At 34.7% G+C, this 24,764-nt stretch overlaps 1 protein-coding gene across 1 annotated transcript; it reads left to right on the top strand.

Annotated features, from left to right (window-relative positions):
• The first annotated feature begins 4,704 nt into the window (after positions 1–4,704).
• On the top strand, positions 4,705–23,907 carry LOC121410357 (dnaJ homolog subfamily A member 1-like). The gene is made up of 7 exons (XM_041602388.1): positions 4,705–4,860; positions 13,802–13,992; positions 14,318–14,603; positions 15,261–15,488; positions 16,210–16,443; positions 17,121–19,426; positions 20,181–23,907. The coding sequence occupies exons 2-6, from the start codon at positions 13,861–13,863 to the stop codon at positions 17,444–17,446; spliced, it is 1,206 nt and encodes a 401-aa protein (XP_041458322.1). The 5' UTR covers positions 4,705–4,860; positions 13,802–13,860; the 3' UTR covers positions 17,447–19,426; positions 20,181–23,907.
• The last annotated feature ends 857 nt before the right edge of the window (positions 23,908–24,764 follow it).

The following is a 24,764-nucleotide window of genomic DNA, read 5'->3' as shown; positions in this document are numbered from 1 at the left end:
GTGCATTAAGAATAGAGATCTTCTACATAGAAAACTATATCATAGCATTTATGCAGTAGAACTATAGATACCTTCAATTTAACAATTCTAAAAGACTACATCTATACTGGATACATGGGAACTTTACACTTTTTCTTACATCAAGTCTGAGAATAATGGGTAGTTTATTCAATTTCCTTGCTGCATCATCTGTAAATTTACCATAGAATGTCACTTTTTAGGGGACAATTAACCCTAAAAGAGCCGGGTTATTTGGACCCAACTCACAGTTTAGGGGGGGTGGGCAGAATCCCCCCCCCCCTGAGATCTCGATCACACGAGTGCCGCAAAAATTTGCACAGTGGTAGTGTGCGATAAAATCTACAAGGCTGTAAGACTAATTTTTCTGGGCCTTTAAGGGTTAACCTACACTGGTCATCGTGCAAGGTGACAAAAAGAGGATTAGAACACAATAGAGTTTTCAAAGGAGAGTCGTCATATTGCTCCCAAATTGGCACAAATAAGACACATCGTGTTAATCATTATAAAAGGTAAGACTGCAAAAGCTTACCCACTTATTAAGTTAAAGGAAATTAAAGAAATTGATTTTTCTTTCAGAATCCATGAAGGACAAAATAAATGTCACTTAGGGATTGATTGGTACATCAATTTCATAATACATGAGAAACATTTCACTGTATTAAGATAGCAAAATCTGAAATGTGACCATTCTGACCAGAAACCACTCCTGATGCCCTCCAACTAAAAATCACACATTGTGCTGATTTTTTTCATTCTTTTTTGTTTTGCCTGGGCCCATAAATTAAGCCATGTGATTTCTATGATAAATTGCATTGATTATTGTGTATGATCAATCATTAGAGTAAGTCCCAGGACCAAGGCTAAGCTTCATGATTTAAGATTAAACCAGAATCTGCAAGTGTCTATATTTCTAATTTTTTTTTTAAACAACTCACTTGTTTTGGGGATAACAAACACGTAACAGAAAATGGTTTCTGAGAAAATGAAGTTATAAATCAAATTTTGATATGAATTATTAAGAATGTGCAATGCTTTTAAGTCATTTTAATGTGTACAATTCATAACTTCCCCTTCCTAGGAATGTTATATTTATTTATTTGTAGGAATTGATGTTTGTATATGTCTGACAGTTTCTTGGTCATGGAAATACGGTACAAAACTCATTCTTGCTTCCAAGTTGCAACAGTTTAAGGTACTGAAGAATTATATTAAAATTTTCACCGCTTGTTTAATAAAAGATATATGAGATAAATTTATCAATGTGATCTGAACAGCTCAGAAATATAATTTTGAAACTCTGAAAAGTGTGAGCAAGTATTGTTGTACATATGTAACATTTGTATGCATTTCATAATTATACACTGAAATCATGAACTGATTACTAGTCCATTGGTAAAATAATTAGATGAATCAGGATAATTCGATAGTATTGAATTCACCAAACATGTAAGGGCAATGGTGATTACCTCAGATCTTCATTTGTTGTAGTTACAGGCGGATTTTTTTTTTACCAATAATAATCAGAAAATATGTGTTTAATGTTTTCTGAAGTCCTGAATTTCGTGAGAACTATTAAAGAAGAAAATGTGTCCAAGTAGAGGAAACATCAAACCAAAAACAGAAATTCAGTCCATGAGAGGTTTCTGAAGTAATATTTTAGGGACAATAGTGTAGCATAGAAAACAAAATATAAAATTGTATGTGGTTTGTTTTTGTTACATGCAATTAAACGTTTACTTTTCTACATTCACTGTTTTTCAGTTACCCAAAATGGAAAAAAATATGTAAAAATGTATAAATCCATAGCAAATGCTTGAGTGTTGGCATGAATATTGAAGTTATGATTATAGTCAAAAGGATTGTTAATTTATGAAATTACTCTCTTTTTGTCTTTACTTTTTCAGTATTGAATGGTTTAGTACATTTTGGGGGTTTTCTGCTGTAAATTGGAAAATCTAATTTTGATTGTATTGTTGCATTTTGCATTCTTCTAAATGTATTGGTGCTCAAACCTTTTCTCCTTGACAATCTTCCTACAGTGTGAACTCCTCTATTTTGGACTTTCATAGAAATATATTCATTTCTATTTATAGAATTAATTTGTTAGGATAACATCTTCTTTATTGATTCTATGTTTTAGCAGTATGTAGTTCCATAGCTCTTCATAGGCATTCTTTTCTATTTGCTTTATTTCCTGGGGGAAGGGACTGATCGTGTACATGAAAGATATAAATGATTTGGTAAAAGTTGAAATGGATAAAGAATATATTCTTATACTTTTGTATTATCTATGACCATCGAAATATAACTGCTTCAATGTATTTGAATGAATTTTGATTGTAATGGATGTGGTGCATTTTATAAATATTCAAATTTAATGACATCTATATGATTATGGTATTTACTTTTCATCCTTTGGAAAACAGTTCATCATAGTTCTGAAATAATTCAAGCAAACATTTTATCCCAGTGTTACTGGTAGGTTAACATGTTCCATATAATATATAAAAAAAACTCCCCAAGAAATGGATCTACATTACAGAAAGGTATTGAAGACAGTGTATGAAACTCAGAATGATTCACAAAATCTTCATTATACTCTTAAGTAAAACTCTGATGTACTTGGTATTGGTATTTATATTTTGATTCGGACTGTTGAATAAATGTAATAGTTGACTGAAATAGAATACAACGTCTGTATTTTTGTTTGCTTTTAAAAGTTGTAAACCTAACCTGTGTATGCTGCATAAAAATACATCAGAACTCAAACACTTAACTCTATCCAACTGTTTGTTTCAAATTCCTGATGCATGGGAAGGGAACAAGGTCAGAGAAAGGAACTTGATTTCAAACACATTGCAAAAATTATGCATAATGGAGGAAAGAGAAAAAAAAATTTTTAGAACTCATATTTTTACCACTTTACTTTACAGTGATTACAATGAAACACAAATAATGTGTTGTATTCTTCATGGATGAGGGCACCATTACCTAAGGTGGACCATATGCCCTCACACTTCATTCATTTTAGTTGAAAAGGTGTATGTTCTATGCAAAGGGGATCAAAATTCTATTAATCAAACATTCACTCAGGTGGGGTCCACTATAATAGAGTTTATTAGAAAGTAGTATATACAGCTGAGGTGACAAATATTATAAGCAGGCTAGTCATAAAAAGTACCTACCCCCCCAAAAAAAAAATGTACTTAAATTCTATTGGGTAAAAATACATTGACTACTACACTTTTCAAATGTTGTAATGTTTGAAGATACTCGAGTTAAGGTCACATTTCTGCGCTATTACCAAACCTTTAGACAAGCTTGAACATAGCATCTCGTCTCCAATGGCACAGAAGTATAGCATGAGTTAGACTGTTTATTGACTCTTTGGTGTGAGGTGGGGGCTGGGTTCAACAGGTACTTTCCCAGACACTATTCAGATTCACAGGAGCACAAAAAAAGACAGCAAAAAGCCAAAAATGTCAAGTATTTGGTTCGAGCTCTACTTTTAATAGTGCTCTATTAGAAAAAAAATGATGACAATGTTCTTTAATTTGTCTTTTGTACCCATTAACAGTAAAAAGTAGATTTTTGGATTGACAGTATGAGTTCCATAGTCATTTGAGTCAATGACATCCATCCATGACCAATTACGACTACCATGGACTTTTCATCAAAACCACTAACTTTTCTTCATTTTGAATAAATAAACATGAAAAACTGCATGAGAAATTATAAAACAAAACAGACCTTCATATTATAAAAGATCAAAACTTTTCACGATCCTAAAAATAAATTTCATTGGAAACTGCATTAGAAATAAGAAATTTAGACCTTAGAAAAAAACATTTCCGAATCGAGTTATAACCTTTGAATTTGAAATTCACACTCTACCAATAAAGGTCGGAAGTGTGTCGGCCCTATAAGCCTATAATTAGAAAATAATGTTGGTGAGTTTTCTATTTCTGGGAAAGTAAAGAGTCGTCTAAATGCTATATAGATTGCCGAAATGAAAAGAGGCATGAGAATACAGTTCTATATCTCCATTGAAAGAACATGGCAGTCTGTTTATATATTGTACTTTATCTCTTTAGGCAAGTGGTTTAATGGGGTGCAATATGATAGGTGAGGCCAAATTTATTAAACCTTCCAGCAAGCAAACTGATGAGTGAAAATTTCAAACTCAGTTAAAATAATATCAAGAAATAATATATCAGCATTTTCCCCTTCCTTTTTGTCTTTTTATTTATTTTCTTTGACATGGAAATTCTTCTTTTTTGTGGGGGGTAAATGGCCCTCAAGACTCCCCCCCCCCCCCATCTGATTGCGCGTGGCCATGCTATGGACCCTTATGTTTTTAGGCCGAGTTATACTGAAATATGAATAACATGGAGACCCAAACGCCCTACAGAAGGCAAAGATTGACTCACTGGCAATGCGTTGTTGCAACTGGATTTATTTTCCATCATATTCCAACTTTCCTTTCCGCCCGGGATTTCAATTGTTCATATAACCTCCCCCCCCCCCTCCCTCCCTCCCTCCCTCCTTAGTGTATTACCCCACCGGATTACCCTCTTCTGACAAAAACCCAAAAGGCGATTTGGGACAGTCCCTTTCGTGCATAAGTCGATCGAATTCACGATCGTTCGAGAACGAAATAAATCCGACTACTGCGCCTGCGCACTTATTAGCCGGATATTGCTTAGCGATTTCTGGAAATACGGGCTGAGGGAAGAAATACTGAGAGGAAATTTTGATTTTCGACAGATTGTAACTTCCAATTGAACAATAAGTTGAAATACTGACATCAATTCAATACTAAAAACAGTTAGAAAAGTGGTAAGTATCACCAAAATTCTATTCAATGGAGAGAATTTCCCGATTTTATTTCTTGCGTGTCATGCTGTTGACGAGTGAATGAATTGAACGAATGATTAACCGGCGTTTGTACGGAACTGGCTGCGTGATTTGCATTGGCAGCCACCACCGGCCATGGCCATGCCGGCTCACCGCTAAAGCGTGAGTGAGTGAGCTGTGCACGGTGTCAGTGGCTGTGCAAGAAGAGACTCAAAAGCAGCTGTTACTTAAGTCATCTTTTGTTCAAATGTGGTTGTAAATAAAACTCATGCAGAGAAAAATCAGAACTTTGAGATATTTATTAATCAGTGATTCAGTCGACTCAGACAGAATTGATCAATATCAGAGTAGACAGGAATAACCGTCGTTTCTGGGGATTTTATTCAACAATTTCTGACCTTTTACTGTAATCCCCATTCACAGGAATAACCATCGTTTCTGGGGATTTATTCAACAATTTCTGACATTTTACTGTAATCCCCATTCACCAACGGTAAAGTGTCTGTGTGGGCTCGCATTTGTCATGTTTGTTATCAGTAGAGGCGCACGGCCAATATGGGAGACTCTCCAATAGGGGAGACAATCTCCCACATTGGAGACTTGCTTTGCAAAAGGACAAAAGAAACAACACCAACAAAAGCATGATTTTTTCCACCCAAAATTTTGTCTCACTGAGGTCAGAAGCCCATTTGTTTTGTGTGTGATAACAAAAATCCTTATCAAAACAAAAGTAGATGGTGAATTTTTAAAGTAGACGGTGAAAAGGGGTAATTTGTCATGAGGAATCTGCTTATCACATTTTTATTTGCCGCCAAGGTAATCCTTTTGCCGCAAATGTAAACAAAGGAAATTAGTCTCCAAAACTGGAGACTGTCTCTGAAATTGGATACCCAAATTCTTTACAAAAGTCTCTGATATTGGAGATAATTTCCCACATTGGAGACAGTCTCCAATATTGGCCGTGCACCTGTCCTGTTTGTTAGTACAGTTAACACCAGCACTTTTGTCAATCCAGAGTCCAAACTTTGGGACTATATTACACATCTAAGTTACACTCTAAGGATATATAAACTACAAATTAAAAATATAGAACTATTAAAGATAAAAATACTTTAAACGATATAGATGAAAATGCATGAAAATTATACTTTACCGATGTTTAGTTGGGAAAAGCACAGTGAAATCGACCAAAATGGCAGCCAAACTATGAAATATTTACAAACGAACAGAGAGGGCATCAACAATTTACGAATGTGATATCGATATTGCATTCCACCAGCACACCTACAAGGCAATATACGAATACAATAATAGGATACGATACACTACACGAAAACAAACGATACTAGTTATTATAATCGCGATATATCAAGACATTATTGATAATGACGTCATTCAAGATGGCAACTTGCAAGAAAAACCGTCAGGTCATGAGAAAATGTCTTAGATGACAGATTTCTCAATCATCCAGTGGATTTTTTTTCAATAACTCCGGTCCAAGGTATGCAATTACTTAAGTTATTTATATTTCCCTGATAACGAAAACCATGAAACTAGAAATTTCGCTCAAAAAAACAGTTTTAAATCACGATCTATAAAACGCTAGTTCACTATACGTTGTCTGTAGCCCACTGGCCCCTAAATCTTCAGTCTATGTATGGTGAGTGGAGCCAACGTAGTTCAGCGGAACAACCAAAATACAGAGACTGAAGCTTTTGGTCTAATTCCTGAGTAGCCAGGCAGCTTCTTGATGTGAGTAAAAATTATTTACTAACGTATGCTTACTCTCAATGAGGCCAGGTCTTCTTTCTCATTGACCCACACGACGGAAGCCAAAACCTGAAACTCTCACCCCCGAGATTTCTACTTTTCATGTATGGTCAGTTCCCCCATGTCTGCGCGGTCTCCCAAGTCTGCGCACCCGCGTATCTGCGCGATTCTAGTAAAAGAAGATACGCAACGAGCACGAACTTTACTCATGCAATACATAAACAGGTATTCATAAAAAAATCCGACTCAAAATGGTGGAAAAATAATGAATTCAGGGCATTTCATGTGACGGCCTCAAAATGCAGCCTTTGTCATGAAATCCCCGAATCGTGTGCAAAGTGAATGAGTGCGCAGACATGGGGAACCATTTTTTTTTCAGTCTGAATATGACAGCCCGAAGGTTTTTTCAAGAAAATCTTATATTTTCTTTCATTTTTTAATGAAAAATTTGGTACACTTACACTTAATAATATAAGGAACACTACAGTGCGTCCCAAAAAAAACTATACACTTTTGAAATGGCTGCCAAATAAAAAATGTAGCACTTTGGGGGAAAAGACTTATAGATATGGAAAGCCAATAAAGTCAACTTTCAAATGACACCAAAAAGTTGGAAAATTATTCATGCTTGAGCGAGCACTGCCCACTGAAACAGAGGGTATGCAAATTAGGGTGGGCTGGAATTAGCCTTCCAATTTCTTTCAGATTTTTTGTTTGGTACTTGCAAAGTTGAAGGTTATTTGGTGAGTCAAAGATCAGATGTTATCAGTTTGTTGTTTGTGAAAATTTCATACGTTATTAAATTGAATTTAATGCATGAGTGATCATGAATTGCAATTTTTAGTGCAGCTTTATCATGTGGATCATGTGGATCTTAACAATGTGTTCATGACAGTCAGGAGAAGAGGGGGTAATATGACTTAGGTAGGTGAGGTAAGTTGATGGGCTCAAGGTCAACAGAACATTTAGCAACCCCTCCCTCCATCTCTACCCCCTCCCCCCACTTCTCTCCTCCTGGGAGACTAAGCTTGGCTAGGCTGGGCAGGAATTAGCCATACAGTTTTTTGAGAGGTTAGTCCTTTGGAACTTACAAAGCTAAGGGTGTTCTGCTATTCATGAGTGAGATAAGTTTTGGTTTTAATAGGCAAATTTCATTAATTACTCAATTGAAATGTACTGCATGAGTGAACAGGAATTGCAATTTTAGTGTAGCATATTCATCTTGTGGACATCAGAAGTGTGTTCATGAGAGTCAGAGTAATGTGATGGTACATGTACCTGTTACAAGCAAGAGGGCGAGGTATGCTAAGACTTGATTAAAAGGGCATTCCTCTTCTTTTTGTCCTTTTACAAATTAAAAGTCATAGGTACCCTCCCCTCTTCACCTCCATTTTCCAGCCCCCCCCCCCCCCTCTCTCTCTCTCATCTCCTGGATTGTAGCCTTTTCAAAACTTAACTGCCAAGTGACCGGTGGCTGATGGTCAGTTTGAATGATTACCAAAAAAATTTAATGATTATGATGATTGGGAAAAAAATGAATGTTTTATTGATCACAATGCACATTGAATGAGTTAATTTACTGATAAATTGTTGATTGAATGATTGAGAGGAAAAAGTTGATGCCCTAATTCAGAATTAATCATTAAACCAACATTCTGCTCTGTGACTTCACGCGTACATAAAAATAGCCATCAGTCTCTCAACAGGAGGAGGGTGGGAAAGAGGGAGGGGGCGGGGCTGAATGTTCTGTTGACCCTTATTCCATCAACCTACTTCTCCCACTTAAGCCCTATCTCACCCCCTATTCTCCCGACTGGCCGACTCCCATGAACACATTGCTGAGATCGCCATGATAAAGTTGAAATGCTGCCCCAAAAGAGATCCAAATGATAAAGCTGAAATGCTGCTCCAAAAGTGTAATTTGTGTTCACTCATGCATAAAAGTTCAATTTAATAGCTTAAAAAATTTGCTTAAGCTATCAAAATTGATCAAGGTTGATCATTAATTTATCACAACGCCCTTAACTTTGCAAGTTCGAAATGATTTGCCTCTCAACAACTGAAATAAATTGGAAGGCTAATTCCAGCCCACCCTAATTTTCATACCCTTTGTTTCAGTGGGCAGTGCTCGCTCAAGCATTAATATTTTTCCAACTTTTTGGTGTCATTTGAAAGTTGACTTCATTGGCTTTCCATATATGAGAGTCTTTTTCCCCAAAGTGCTAGATTTTTTATTTGGCGGCCATTTCAAAAGTGTATAGTTTTTTTTGGGACGCGCTGTATAGTATTAACCAAAAATATTTGTGAAATAAGAAGAAATTCATGTTAAATCTTAACTCAAATTGTTAGGTGCGCAGACTTGGGGCCCACCATCATACATGAGATAAAACTTCATTTCCGACATTTCTACGATCTCGTTTTTTTTTAACAAGAATTCATTTTAAAAAATGAGAAATATATTGTGAAAAGACGGAAGAGACTTGCCCGATTTTTGCGCCGCCATCTTGTTTCCTATCGTTCTTCGCCAACGATACAGACGCGTGCAGATTTTTTTTTTTACCTTTGGCTTTACCTTTACCCGAGATTCTGGAAGAGTGCTGTGGATCCCAGCAGTCAGGCTTCCAGTTCTGTGCCATTTTCATCCATCTCAATGATTGGTGTGGTGTCTGCTCAGTGTCATTTTGGCTCAGATCTCTATTTTACATTTTCTGATTTTTTGGGTGGTCCTCTAGTCTTACACCGTACAGACTGATGTCGGCCATAGGGCTTAAATGGTGGAGGTTCTATAGACAGATATGGCAGCCATCTGTTTCGAGGAGTTTTTATATTTCTCCACATTGTACCTTCACAGACGGCTTGCGATCAGGCGGCCGCCATTAGGGGGTTAACAATGCAATTGCAGACCTTCATTTTTGAGGAGCGCGATCGCGCCGGCGCTCCTACCGTGCTCCTTAAAAAAAATGAGAGCAAAAAATCGCGCTTCTCAAAAAAAAAAAATTGCTAAAATTTCACATTTCACATCTTTAAATCCATGAAATAGCCTTCTTTTATCCATAATTTCTTGAAATTAGTGCTGCAAGTCAGGCGGCATGTTCGGGTTCGGTTCGGCAGGGTTCGGCAATTCTTTTCCGAACTTTGGTTCGGTTCGGGGTTCGGCAATAAATGCCAAATTAAATTTAACATATAAAAATTAAAGATCGCCGACCCACAAACAAGTGATCTCCAGGATGGTCTGTCATATATTTATAATAAATTTTGTTTCTAAAAAGAATAGTTATGAAAAGTGTTGAACTTTCTTTTGTTTTAATCTTTAAACAAAAAATAACAGTCCTTTCTACTTTCCTTTTTTAAATGAAAATTTAAAAAAAAAGAAAAAATATTGATAATGAGAGAATCAGGACAGAAACAGAATTACAAAGATCAGAATATTTTTTTCATGATTATTTCATGTAGCTATGATCATGATCGATTACGATTAGGCCTGGTAGTAAACATCGATTGATCGAATGGTTCGATTGGCATGCCGCCAATCGATTAGAAAAAATTTACACTAATCAAATGTTCGGTAGATCCTGATGATGACATTGGGATAACTCGAATACCCAAGTAATAATTACAAAAACAAGAAAACGATGACAACGGTTTTTGAATACTTCATACAGGTTTAAAAATTATGTTACCGAGGTAATTTTTCAAAACTTATCAATGATTGTGTCACATTCACAGTTACACACCAACATGAAAGCGCTCCGAAAATTTTAATCCCACCCGACCTTGCCGTCGATACACAAAATGAGTCATTGTCTGCGTGCACAAAACAATAAGTAAACACACAACCAGCTCACTTGAGCTGATTGGACCTTCGGATAGCCAATGAAACTTTGGGAAACAAAGAAGAAGGCAGTGGTTCCCTTATCAGGAAAGGTCATGACTTCAGAAATGAATTGACACCTCCCCCATCTGTGTGTGTGTGTGTGTGGGAGAGAGAGGGAGAGAGAAAGATAGGGTGGGAGCCGGACAATTCCTTTCATGTTTCAAAACAATGCAACCTTTTTTTATATCCCCCTCACACAATGAAAACGACATTCCAACATGCGCCCGTCTTCACCAGTACTTTCTCGACTAGTCTCCAAAAATAGACCCAGTTATACATGTAGGTTCAAATGATAAAAAAATCGTAATTTTGAAGGTATTTCAAATTAAATATTTTGCAAAATATTTTTTTTGAAATACATGTGTAGCATCGTGGGCAGTGCCACAAGTTGGGGCGGAGACATGGTGTGGGCAAGGGATGAAATTTTTCAAGTGAAATGCTCCACTTGGGGTCAATCTCAAAGAATACTTCATGAATGAGTTGTTTACGTCTTTGGGCTTTGCTGATCTGGGGCCCGTTGCAGAAAGATTTGCAATCAATCGCAATTCTGAAAATCAATCGCAAGTCTCAAATGCGCGCTGCTGATTGGTTGAAAATCAAGTTGCGCATGATTTGTAGAGTTGCGCATGATTTGTAGAGTTGCGATTGATTGCAACTCTTTCTGCAACGGGCCCCTGGGCTGATTCATTCATATGCAGGGGTGTGGCACTTGGAGGGATGCATGCATGATGCCAGAGTAACAGCATTGATTTAGGAAAGATTTTCATTGGAACAATATACTGAAAGATTTAATCTCATTTCATGTAGTTTCTTTTGATATAAAAATCATGGAAAAGGGGGAAAAGGGCCTACTTTCATTTATGCTAAACATGTGACTTTGATGGAGATTTCTTCATGGGGGGGGGTCACCATAAATTAGGTCACCTATTGTGACTTAAAAGACGTGATTCCCCAACGAACAATCGAATCATTCGATTATTTTTTCAGGAAATAATCGAATGGTGAAAATGACAATCGTCCCAGGCCTAATAACGATGTCATTGCCAACGCAGCTTCTCAAATTGGAAAGTGTTGATCGGGAATGTCGAAACAGTAGACAAACAACCTCCACTCAACTGTTATTATACCGGTAAAATTCACATTCCAAAGAATATGAGTGTTTTAGAAAGTCCCTATTTTCTGAAAAGTGGTGAAATCTGGTCAATGAATTACTTTAAAAAGATAAAACATCAGTCCATTCTTGGTCCAGAAAGATCGACGCTACGTGACTTCAAACATAATTCCAACACGAAAATGAGTACATGGGACTGTACACTGTATTTTAGTGTTGTGAAATCACCCGGCGTTGATCGTCAGAACTAAGACGGAACTGATAATTTATCATTTCATTTTCAGTAATTGACCAGATTAAACCACTTTTAAGAAAATATTGACAATGGAAAAACGTTTCAAGTTCGGAATACGAATTTTACCTGTATAATAGCAACCGAGAGCAGGTTGTTTGGACTTCCTGTTTCAACTTTCCTTACCAACCATTTCCGGAACATCGATCAGGGAACATGCGTTGATTTAGTTTGAATTTTTATATTTTCTGTTTTTTCACCCTCATTCCTTCATCTCTTATTTATCTTTTATATTAATATGGAAATTTCAGAAGATGGAATATATATACTTTACCATTACTTTGTCAGTCACAAGGAATTAATTTGTCTTGTCTTTCTTTTTTTAAATACAAAACAATTAAATGTACGTCCGATTACAGCAATATGTAATTCAACTACACTTTTTAACTGAGCTAAGCTTAAAATGTCCCCACATTTTATAAGGAAAAAAAATATATTCATGTTTATAAAAAAATTGAAAATGATAAAAATTTAATCAAACACGAGACCGAAACTGTCATACTTTGTCATTTACGAGGAATGAATTTATGTCTGGTTCTTTTTCTTTATTAAATACAAAATGATTAGGTACGATCACGATCGATTATGGCAATACGTAATTACACCACACTTTTATACCAAGTTTAGCTTCAAATGTCCCCTCATTTTATCAAGAAAAAATATATAAAATGTTAATAAAATATTCTTAAGTTGATAACAGTTCAATCAAAGACGTGATGGGAGCTGTCAAAGTGGATTTTAAAAATATATTGAGTGGAATTCTTTTTGTGCACAATCACTAACCAATATTTTTTTGTTTAATTTTATACTTAAATCTATGTAGTCATCGCACTTACGCATTGCATATTAAATTTTTTTTTTTTTACCGAACTTCCGAACCAGGCCTTGGCGTTCGGTCCGGTTCGGAAGTGCCAAGTTCAGTGAACTTCCGTTCGGTTCGGCGGTTCGGCTGCAGCACTACTTGAAATTACTTTGATTTAGTTGAAATCTATCAGAAAAATGAAGAATATTCATCTCTTTCCCGACTCTGATTTTAATTCAATCTCGGTAAATATTGCAGTCCCATGTAGTCCCATATGTAGATTTTCATGGCAACACTTTTTTTTTCGTTGAACAAAAAAACCTGATATAATTGAATGCCTCTACTGATTTCCCTTTTCTGTTTTTGCATCAACAATGGATAGTTGAAGACTATCCTCTATGTTAGGCATAGATATTTTAGAATGCAAACGCCATTAAAATAAGCACTAACCAACCATACATGCATGTGCAAGATACAGAGCTACATGTAGCTTAGAGCATCAATGGCCTGCCATGTTACAAGTAATTGATGTAACCTTGATTCTAAACTGTGCCTCCTCAAAATGCATCATTGGCTCTCTCTGTCTATGCCTCTGAGGTTCAGAACATTGGTAGTGTGACATCTCTTTTCTATAGAGGAATGGAATCATATAGCCTAAACTATTATAACTTTAATAGGGGTCGACAGTATTAACAAATAATCTATTCTACCATAATGCAGTGAATTCAATTTCTTATCCACACCAGTCAATTGATTGAACAAGCTACATGTATAACTCATGAAAGAAAATAGATTTACAAAATGATATTGAGGAATGTTTTGTCGACAGTAAGCCAGTAACAGGCTTGTTTATCACCAACAACTAAATTGACGGTTGTGATAATGCTGAAATGTACACATTGTAAATTGGTTTGAATGATTAATTCAGGTTACATTCAAGTGGATAGGAAGTTAAAGCATAGACATACAAGTGTAAAATTTAATTTAAAAAAAATGTTAACGGACAAGTACGTAATCCATTTATTCTTTCATTGTGTTTTTTTACATGTACTATGATTTTATTTTCTCTTACAGACTTCTACACCTGAGGTGTTTAGTTCCCAGTTGTCATTAAAAAACAGAATTTAAGCAAGATGGTGAAAGAAACTAAATACTATGATGTTCTTGGTGTAAGGCCTAATGCTACTGAGGCAGAATTAAAGAAAGCATACAGAAAACTTGCACTCAAGTATCATCCAGACAAGAACCCTGATGAACCAGAAAAGGTATCAAGATTTTTTTCCTTCAATTATTGCTCTTTCATTTTTTTTTATATCAGTGTAAAATAAGTTGTATTACGACTCTTTACGAGTGTGAAAGGAAATTAAATCTTTGCAATGTACAGGTATGTGATTTAAAAAAAACAGGAAAAGGTGTGTTTCTGCAATGAGAGATTTAAGGCATTAGTGTTTGTGCAATTTATTATTATACATGTATAATATAGATTAATGTCAGATTTTAATTTTTTTTTCTTCATTAACAATGATCCAAACTTGCAATTCAAGTAATTTTTTTGCTTTCTTGTGTTATTTTTGCCCTGTTTCAATCTAGTTCAAGGAAATCTCCCTCGCATATGAAACTTTGTCGGATCAAAAGAAGCGGAAAATATATGATGAAGGAGGGGAACAAGCTGTCAAAGAAGGAGGTTCAGGAGGGGGCATGCATGACCCCATGGACTTGTTTGATATGTTCTTTAAGTTTGGGGGTGGGTCAAGAGGTCGGGATAGGAGAGGCAAAGATGTGATTCATCAGCTAGGAGTTACTCTGGAAGAACTGTATAATGGATCCGTTAGAAAACTGGCTCTTCAAAAACAGGTTGTGTGTGACAAGTGTGAAGGTAGGCACTAGTTTACTTCAATGATTTTTACTTGGATTTTAATGATTAGAATGCATTATGAATTGAACAAGAATGATAAAAAGCTTTTCTTTTAAAAATCAAATTTTAGATATACATGTAATTATTTACTGATAAGGTGAAGAAAGGTTTTCACTTTGTGTTTTCAAAGAACATACTCATGACATTAAAAAATAGTTGTGAAACAAATTAATAAATTTGAGAATGTTTCATGATAATTTCAATACATGGATTTTGGAAATTTGAACGCTATAACTCATGACCATAAGAAATAATTGATTTTCATTTTTCTTGTAGATATTGAACTAAATTGATTTTCAAACCTTAATCTATAAATTGAAAGCCGTCTCAAATCATTGATATCTTCAATGTCTCACACAAAAGAGGCTGCCATATCATGCACTATTTGTTGCTGCAGAGAACAAATTGCAATTTCAATGTGGAAGTCGATCACGATTGACTGTAGGCCTTCATGTACATGTATACATAATACATTTACATAAAGATTGCTTGTGCCTGCTTTGGTGTAAACGCATTCATAGAAGACTGGTACTTTCATTTCAAATTTTTGAAATTACTTACATGTGATAAGTGCATCTGTAAATGATACCTTGTTCTTTGAATTGCATTAAATTGCAGGAAGGGGAGGAAAGAAGGGAGCAGTAGAAAAGTGTGGAACATGTCATGGTACGGGTATGCAGGTTCATGTGCGACAACTACATCCAGGAATGGTTCAACAGATTCAGTCTATGTGCTCAGCATGTGAAGGACAGGGAGAGCGCATTAGTGCTAAGGATAGGTGTAAATCTTGTCATGGTCAAAAGGTCATTCGGGAACGCAAGATCCTAGAAGTACATATAGATAAAGGTATAGTATGTTTAACTTTAATATGACAATAATTTTGCCATAAAGCAAATGGTAAAGGTTATTGATTCTTGCTGGTGGGGTTATTGTGTTTAAAGAACTTTCTCCCAGGATGGTATCAGTGGATTGTCCAGCTATACAATTTTGTGATCATGATATTTTAAAGAACAAAAGGAAAGATTGTCTGAATCTGATTTTTTTGCCATATAGGGGTTCAACAACTGGGATGTATCTCAAGGTCACATGTAAATCTAAATGGAAATGATGCTTAATTAACCTTGAGCAAATAATGATGGACTGTTGTTGATGAAACTTGTAGCAAGGTTTGTTATTCAGATGACATGGGATCATTACCGACATATATCATGGGACCAAAAGTCACAGCACTAGGACATTATCTATAACTTTGAACTAAAATTTTAGTGATGTATACATAGTAGAAATCAATTTGACATTTTCTTTTGTGAAGTAGTTTAAAAGTTGGGTAACATGGTTTTAAAGCTGTATTTTAAAGAAATGTATTATTCAGTGTCAATGTAATTTCACTAATGTGGTAATTGGATATCAGCTATTAAAGGATTCAGAGACATGACATCACAATTTGAATTCTTCATTTCCTGGATACCTGATTATTTGCTGCTCTATTTGCATGATAAAATATGTTTTCATACTAAGTCTCCCTATTAACATATATTTAAACTTTTCTTTTAATTTGAACAATCAGGTATGAAAGATGGTCAGAAGATCACATTCCGTGGAGAAGGAGATCAGGAACCTGGACTGGAGCCTGGAGACATTATTATTATCCTTGATGAGAAACAACATGAAACCTTCAGGCGGCGAGGTAACGACCTCCTCATCATGTCCTTTAAGATTGACTTGGTAGAAGCACTCTGTGGATTCCAGAAGGTCATCAATACACTAGATAAGAGAGAGATTGTTGTCATGGCGCATCCAGGTGAGATATCTACTTCTGGTTATCATCCAAGTATTGTATTGCCTAAAATAAAGATGAATTCAAGACTCTAAGCTGAGGAAGACTAAAGATTCTTTCATAGAATGAGGACATTAGATGAAGTTGTGTCTTTGAAAATTCTTTCCAGTTTTACATATATTGCATATTTTGGTAGAAGGTTGCCATTCTGTGATAGCACAAAGGACAATTGCAAGTTTGAACATATACATTCTTGCATCTGGTATTGCGGTTCCTTTGTATGTGACAGATTTATGGAAAGGAAATTATTTTTCAGAATGATTTACAAACACATTTAGTATTCAGGCAGACTGAAAAATAGATTGATCAGTCCAATTTAGTGAATGATCATTTCAAATTTCTTATTCTTGTTGACATTGAATTATACTCCCTGTTACTAGATCCTTACAAGATCTGAATAATGATGTTAAATGAAAAAAATGAAATATTTGTGAAAGTTAAAGATCTTTGATTTTAATTTTTTGTGTGAATACTCTTGTATCTCAGTGTTCTAAGACTATCAAATTGATTTGTTGCAGTGCTATTTTTATTGGGCTTTTTTTAGTGTACTTTGTATTTTATTGAATGAAATCTATTTACCCAAAAGAAAATACCCTGTCATGTTTGTCAACTAAATGAGATTACTTTTATTCTCCTTACAGGTGAAATCATCAAACCAGGTGACATCAAGATGGTTGTGGGTGAAGGAATGCCGCTCTATAAGAATCCCTTTGAGAAGGGGCGCCTCATAATTCAATTCCAAATTAACTTTCCAGAGAACAATGTTATCCAGGAGAGTAACCTTCGTAAACTAGAAACCATCTTGCCTCCCCGTGAGGAGTGTATTGTTACAGATGACATGGAGATGGTCAACCTTACAGAATACACTTTAGAACATGATTCACAACGTCACCGTGGAAGTGGGCATGCATATGAGGAAGACGATGAGGGTCACATGCCACGTGGCATGCAATGTCAATCACATTAATACACGTCTAATGTTCCATAAAGCTGAATACATTTGTAAGTCATCTACCAGATGTGTGAACGTATACAACCACCTGAAAATATTTAAAGAAAATCTTCTTTTTAAACTATGTTCCCGGTTTTTGATGCAAGAGCCTAAATAAAATTTCCAGTGCTATGATGTATTGTCCCCTCAAAATTTGGCATAAAACAAACACAGGACAAGTATTTTTATCCTCCATTGATATTAAAACATTAACTTTGTTGCAAATAAATGCAGTACCTAAACTAAATTCTGTCATCTGTATTTTCCAATTAGTATTCAACACAATTAAATTCCTTCTACCTGCCAATGTGAAATTATATGCTTATTGTACCCAATATACTTTCTACTTTGTCAAATATTGGGCATAGCTTAAAAGAATGGTGCTTTTCATAATTTTGTTTTTCTCTCCCTTTTTTCCTTAGCAATTTCTCCTCCCCCCCCTGTTAGAATGATGATTTCTTTATAGAAAACAGGAAATGCAGTATGAGAATTACGAGAAGCATTATAACTGTTATGTCTTCATATACATGTATGCACCTGAGAGCTTAAGTTCAGGTACACAATTTTAATTTAACAGGTACATGTGTACAGAGATGTCAACTGTTCCTTTATGCAGTATTCCATACCTTTGAAAAAATGATGCCACCTTCATTACAAAATTATTAGTTCTCCACACTCATATTGTTTTAGGAATATTGCAGAAAAGTTGAAACTATTGTTTTCCACCCAAAATACTTATTTTCATCCCTCTGAATACTGTCAATCTTTTGGTTATCATTCCTTGTAGTAAATCTCTTGGTTTTGCACCCATAAGATTGTTATGCACAAATACAGCTAACAGGAGGCTAGACGACTAAGTGGAGATGTAATTACAGTGCCTCCCAGATAAGAGCATAATAGCTGACTTGAGTAAACAATGAATCCCAAATGCAATATTATTAGGTACTTTCTTTTGCATTGGTATTCGATGCTGGCTCCCTATATGACAATGTTATTATTTTACCTCATTTTCAATTGTAAAAAAGATGGCATTCGTCTTGCAGATATTTTGTATGTAATTATATTTTCATTTTATGCAAATATTTGGTGAGATAAGACTGTTAACTTGACTCTTCGAATTATTTTGGCTTAATCTGATGTCTATTCTGACATACAGTATTGTTCAAAATATGTTACAGACATATCATACTGTAAAGCACAGAGTTAAGGGCCCAAATGCTACCACAACACTTTGGTAAGACATTGATCTCTTTTTTTGCTGCAGTCAACCCAGGTGATGTCAAGGGATACCTGAAAGGAATTCATGCTTTGGATTGCATAAGAGCAATATATATATATCTATGCTAAAGCTAGGGTAATAATTATTACCCTAGCACTCCTAAGACACCAAGAGTGTCACTGTTATATTCTAGCAGTTATCAGAGGTATAAGAACCTACTTTTTTTCTCTCAATTTATTTATTCATTTAAATTCAATATAGTGTTTTGATTTGGAAATAAAGGTGATTGTTATTAATACAGTATTATTATTGAATCAAAATTCTATGACATTTTGATCTCTGCATATTTGTATATATGTGTTCATGATCTTTAAATACAACGAGTATGTATTTTATAGCTAATATTCCTATTAAATGAATGTGTGGAAGGATCATGGTGCAGTGGTTCACACCCTGTCAATTACTGGGTTGTGGGTTCTAATTTAACACACTGTGTAGTTGATATACTTTAGACCTATTCGGCGTGTTTCTACAGAGACTTGTTAAAAGGTATTACCCGAATAAGTATCCAGAATTCCGGAAAACTTTCCTGTTGAAACAGATGCGATGCGTTTTATTGATGAACCGCATCGCACAAAACACGGTCTCTCATAACCACCTCTGAGAGGTTGTTATTGCCGTGTTCTGCGACGCGCAATGTGAGTTAATCGGATTATCTGCTCTGTAGACACAGGTTGGTTTAACCCTAAAAAGACTGGGGGGGGGCTGATTCAGCCCCCCCTCGACATTTTTCGTGATAAATCCGCTGTGCAAAATTTTTTGACCGCGTCGCTCACTGACTTTTTACTTTCAAGTCTCGCGCAACTTTTGAGACCAAAATTGTGACCCCCGGGTACACGGTTCCAAAATTACGCAACATTTCGTAAGTGCATGCAGACCCAAAATTACTCAAAAACGTGAATTTGTGTACAAATCCAATGCAAATAGTGTTCTTAGCCAAAATTCATAAATGTTTCATTATTTTTCCTTTTACTGCTTAAAATCAATTAATTTTATCTTGTTTATGGTCAAAATAAAGTCCCCGACAATTTCCATTGAAAAAATAATAAAAAACAAAAAGTCGAAAAACAAAGAAATACATAAGAAATTTAGAAAACAATAGAATACATAAGAAAATAAATTTGATTTTGAAATTTTTTCAAAATCAATTTGATCAGATGCCTATCTAGAGTATGTGAAAAAAATCTAGCATTTCAGGGGCATTATTTTATTAATTAGAGCAAACTTATGATTTTACGCATAAATTAGCATAATTAATGAGACATGAGATTTTTTGCCGAATTTGATGTTATAGTTTTGTAGATAATGCCATGGGTAATGCGTGTGCCAATTTTCGTCGCGATCGCGCGATCAACGGCCGAGATCATAAGGGGGGGCTGAATCAGCCCCCCCCCAGTCTTTTTAGGCGTCGAAATAGCCCAGTCTATTTAGGTTTAAGGGCGATACAGTATTTCGATTCCTGGAAAAATTCACAGTTTTTAACAATTGTCTATAGAAACATGCCGATTGTGTTGATATTGAGTCAGCTAAAGTGAATGAGTGACCTGTAGTATTTATTTGTGGAATACACAAATCACTGCAGTTGCTTGAGGTAAATGCTGCTATTAGTGATATATGCTTTCTGGGAGTGGCATGATAAAGATATAAGCTATAAATTTATAGTATTTAGAGGAGGCAGTCAAAAGTTATTACCTTTTTTCTTTTTGTAATGGTCATTTGTAGAATATGTGCATATCAAAATTCACCATTATGATTTTTTTTATTATTGAATGATATGGTGTACATAAGTTTCAATGTGATATGTACAGGAGATAACATGAGTGAGTAATGAGAAGGAAACATATATGCAAGATACTTGCTGCATGAGATAGCATAAAGCAGGTAAAACTTAATTCTCACGTACATTAAGGTAGCTTCAATGTTTGATTCAAATGATCTTGGAAGTATTTGTGCAATTATGATTGTTTCGTGAAATGTCTATCAAAATGTACGTAGAAAGGTCTCCTTATTCATACAATTTTTTTTTCTCCCAGAAAGAGAAAATATAAATATGTGTAGTAATTATTTATTTCTTTGCATTATGAAAAGCAACATGTAGGCATACCCATGGATTTCACATTTGTTTCCAGAGAAACCAAGAAAGGATACTCTTTATTACTTTGAATATTCTAATCATTTCCTATTTATAAATAAAGGGGATCCCATATTCATTCAAATACTGATACTTGAAATGTGTACGTGATATACATGTAAGATGGCTCAACATTTGAATGTATTTAACAAACAATGAGATATTTCTAAATGCTATTATGATGTATATCTATTCATCATTATGAACAACAAAACCATTGCATTTGTTGCATATATATTTTGCAATTTTTGGCCTTTTGATGGTGAATACCAAATTAAAGGCAGCTGAACCTGATATTGGTTTTTACAAAAAGAAAGAAAATACTCCAAAGGATTTGTTGCTCTATTAAACTGGAAACTGTATTACTGACTGTCCTGCATTGAAGTGTAAATTGATGAATACTAGAATTGAATTATTATGTGTTTTACCTGTTATATTTGAATTGACCAATTCCATGTCCGTTTATATAGATCATTCCATCAGTTCGAATTTGGCATTTTGCATGATATATTGAAATGAGATTTGTTAAGTTAAAAAATGGGAAATATAAACAAACACAAGCATTCAACAAATTTTACAAGTTAGAGTCATGAATTTATGTTTCTAGACTTTCATGCAATACACCCAGCATTGTGAATCTGTGGGGAAATAAATTTGAAGAGTTCTGGTTGTCACATGCTCACTCAGAAAATCAGCCATAATTACTGTCACTGATGTAGTTTTTCACCTAAAACCTTTGCACATACACACCTTTTTTTCAAAGCATCAAAGTGATAGTTGTTGGAATTTCAGAACACCAATATTCTATTATTTGCTTTAAGAACAAATGGATAAGTGTTACAATGCCGATAGTAGATCTTTGCTACCTGTTCAGCAAAGAAAGCAGTATGCTATGATCATTATGAAAAGAAAAATCATGGTTTATAATATAAATGATACAAATGTAAAGATGCATGAAAATATATGAAATGCACCAGAGAAATATCTTGTGATTCATCTATTTTAATTTGTTGTTACATGAAATATAGTTTTGTCTTTAGCAGGGATGTTGAATTCTTTTCATGACCAGGGAAGGGGGGGGGGAGATAGGTGTGGGGTTTGTAATGACACCTGAAAAACAAGTTTAGTAAAAGAACATCTTAAAAGATTGAGCTGTGTTTGATATGTACTATTTTTCAACATGTATAAAAGGGAAAGGGGTTTAGTATTTCAAACCTAAAAAACATGGTGTACAAGATGGCTCTGCAGTGGTTGGAACTTGTGACAAAACTCTTCGAAAATGAACTTGCTTTGTTTATTTTATTGTAAGTGAAACTTTGCCCGATGTCAAATTGATATTGAAAGTGGAAGGCCTACACTAGTATTTTTTTTTAATTAAATCTAGTTGTATTTTACTAGTTTAGTTACAGTTGTATAGAAATTGTGATATAACCATATCATGAACAAAGACTTTCAGCATTTTCCTAGACAACAGGCAAATTCCAAGTTTACCTAGGCATATGTGGAGCGTTGTGGCCCAGTGGATTAGTCTCCAGACTTTGAAACAGAGGGTCGTGGGTTCAAATCTCAGCCATGGTGTAGTTTCCTTCAGCAAGAAGTGCTGCACTCAACCCAGGTGAGGTAAATGGGTACCTGGCAGGAATTTATTCCTTGAAATGCCGAGCTCTGGAAAGACTGCTTGAGCTACAGCCGGGGTAATAATATCCAAGTCCTTTGGAAGCGCATAGAGATGGTATTCATAATGTGTTATGCGCAATACAAAAACTTACTGTTATTATTATTTTTATCATGTACATTGGTCTGTGGAGAAGGGCGTAGGGCACAACTTGATTTTCAGTTCATCTTCTGATATACTATCACGACTCTACATTGTCCAATAGAATGCATAAAAAGTTTTTGCATTCCTAGTACCCATGTTTTAGAGTTGAGAGCAAAGGGCATATATCAAAGAATAAAAACAAGGAGAAAATAAACAAGTGTTTATAATGAGAGTAGATTTCATAGCCCCCAAACTGAATAATATACATTTCCCTCATCATTTTGTTAATGAACTTCTTTTTTCGGGTCTCAAGGAAATAATGGATACCTACCCCACCTTCCTATTCTGATCACCTACCCTGGTCATTGTCATATCAATATAAGAGTATTCAGGTGATTTTTATTTGGTTTGTTAGGTTTGCAATAATTTTCTTATAAAAACAACATTATAAGCTTTTTATATTTTTCCCCTTTTACAATATTTTTTTTTCTGATCATCATTAATGTGCATTTTGGAGCATTTGCTGTGAGAGAAGATTAAGTCATCGCTGTACATCATCACTCTTTTTCAGGTTTGTTTTATGTGCCAAATGGATATATTTAGAATTTCAAATCTAATCAATTATTTTATGCTTCGCTTGTCTCATGTTCATAATTTCCTGAAAAATCAGTAGCATGTTAATTTTACATTTTTAAAACAAAGTCAAATGTAATTGAAGGAGTAGCTGAAATTAAAGAAAGATATGATTTCTGAATTCTTCCATGGTGATGACAAGGATTTGTCTGGCTTTAAAAAAGAGTTAGCTCAACCTATTAATGAGAGAAATTTGAAAAAAAGGTACGTTAAACCTTTAAGATATTTAGTCTGAAATTGTAAGCAATTTTAAATGTCTTTATAATAATTGGTAACATTGTCCAATGATGAAATATATTTGATTTTTTATACACTAGTCTATCTTAAAAGGTTTCATGAGGAGCATATTCTGGTGAGCTTCAATGCAAACTTTTATTATTTTCATACCATTTCAGTTGAACATGTTAAATTTCTCCAGCCTTGATGAGTATGCAAGTTTGTAAGGAAATGAAAACATTGCTTTTCTCAGACATTGTGTTATATACTGTATGAATAATTTAACTCTGACAAATGTAGGAGAATCTTGTATATTTATTCTTGTGTGAATAAATTCTACAAAGGTTTTTATCTGTATTTATGAGCTATAATGCAAGAGTTGTGATGTCTAAATACCAGAATAAATAATATCCAAGTTAGATTGAGACTTGTGTTCATTTTTTCTGTGTATGAGGTAAGAGTTTGTGAAGGAAAGACAATATGCAAGAACAGATTATCTGCCATATTACATATGGGGACTATGTTAAAAAAATGGGGGGGGCCTTTGTTTTACACTGAATACAGATTTTACAAGGTTAATTTAATTAGATGACTTTTTTTAGAGTATTGCAATTTCTTTCTAAAAGAAATAAAATGATACTTTCATAATAACAATATGAATCCATTGCTCAGATCTGTTGATAGATGAGATAAATGGGAAAGGAGAGAGAGAAAGAGAGAAATGAAGAGAGTGTGGTAGATGGGATGATTGGGGAAAGAGAGGGAGGGGGGGTATATAAGAGAGGATGAAGGGTAACTCCGACGCATTAAAGCTCCAATCTAAAAGGGTTTTTTTTTATTAGAGAACAAAAAATGTGCAGAGGTTAATTTTGCTTCCCAATCAAATTTCTTTACAAAACACTATAAAAAGTGTCCAAAATTGCACAGAAAAACTCATGACATCTTTCAAAATAACTTGTCATACAAAACCATTATGAATATTACAATGCTGTCACAAGATTGTCATGACACCTATGGACAAATATGGAGAGTCGAATCATTTAATGCATGTTTATTAGCATTAGGAGGTAGATTTTCTCTATATATATCTAGTATATTCGTATTCATGTCAATTATAACAATAGCAACCCTATAAATTTAAGTTTGTCACTCATTTGCATGTTCTTTCAAAAATGAAAAACTTTAGAAAGTATTGTGTGAAAATTTGGTTAACATGACAAAACATTACATGTTTTTTAATTTCAAAAACTTTATCTGACCTTGATATTTTCAAAAT

The sequence above is a fragment of the Lytechinus variegatus genome, chromosome 3, assembly GCF_018143015.1.
Source record: "Lytechinus variegatus isolate NC3 chromosome 3, Lvar_3.0, whole genome shotgun sequence".
Classification (NCBI taxonomy): domain Eukaryota; kingdom Metazoa; phylum Echinodermata; class Echinoidea; order Temnopleuroida; family Toxopneustidae; genus Lytechinus; species Lytechinus variegatus.
Note: the sequence above shows the minus strand (reverse complement) of the source record. Positions and strands in the feature narration are given on the sequence as shown.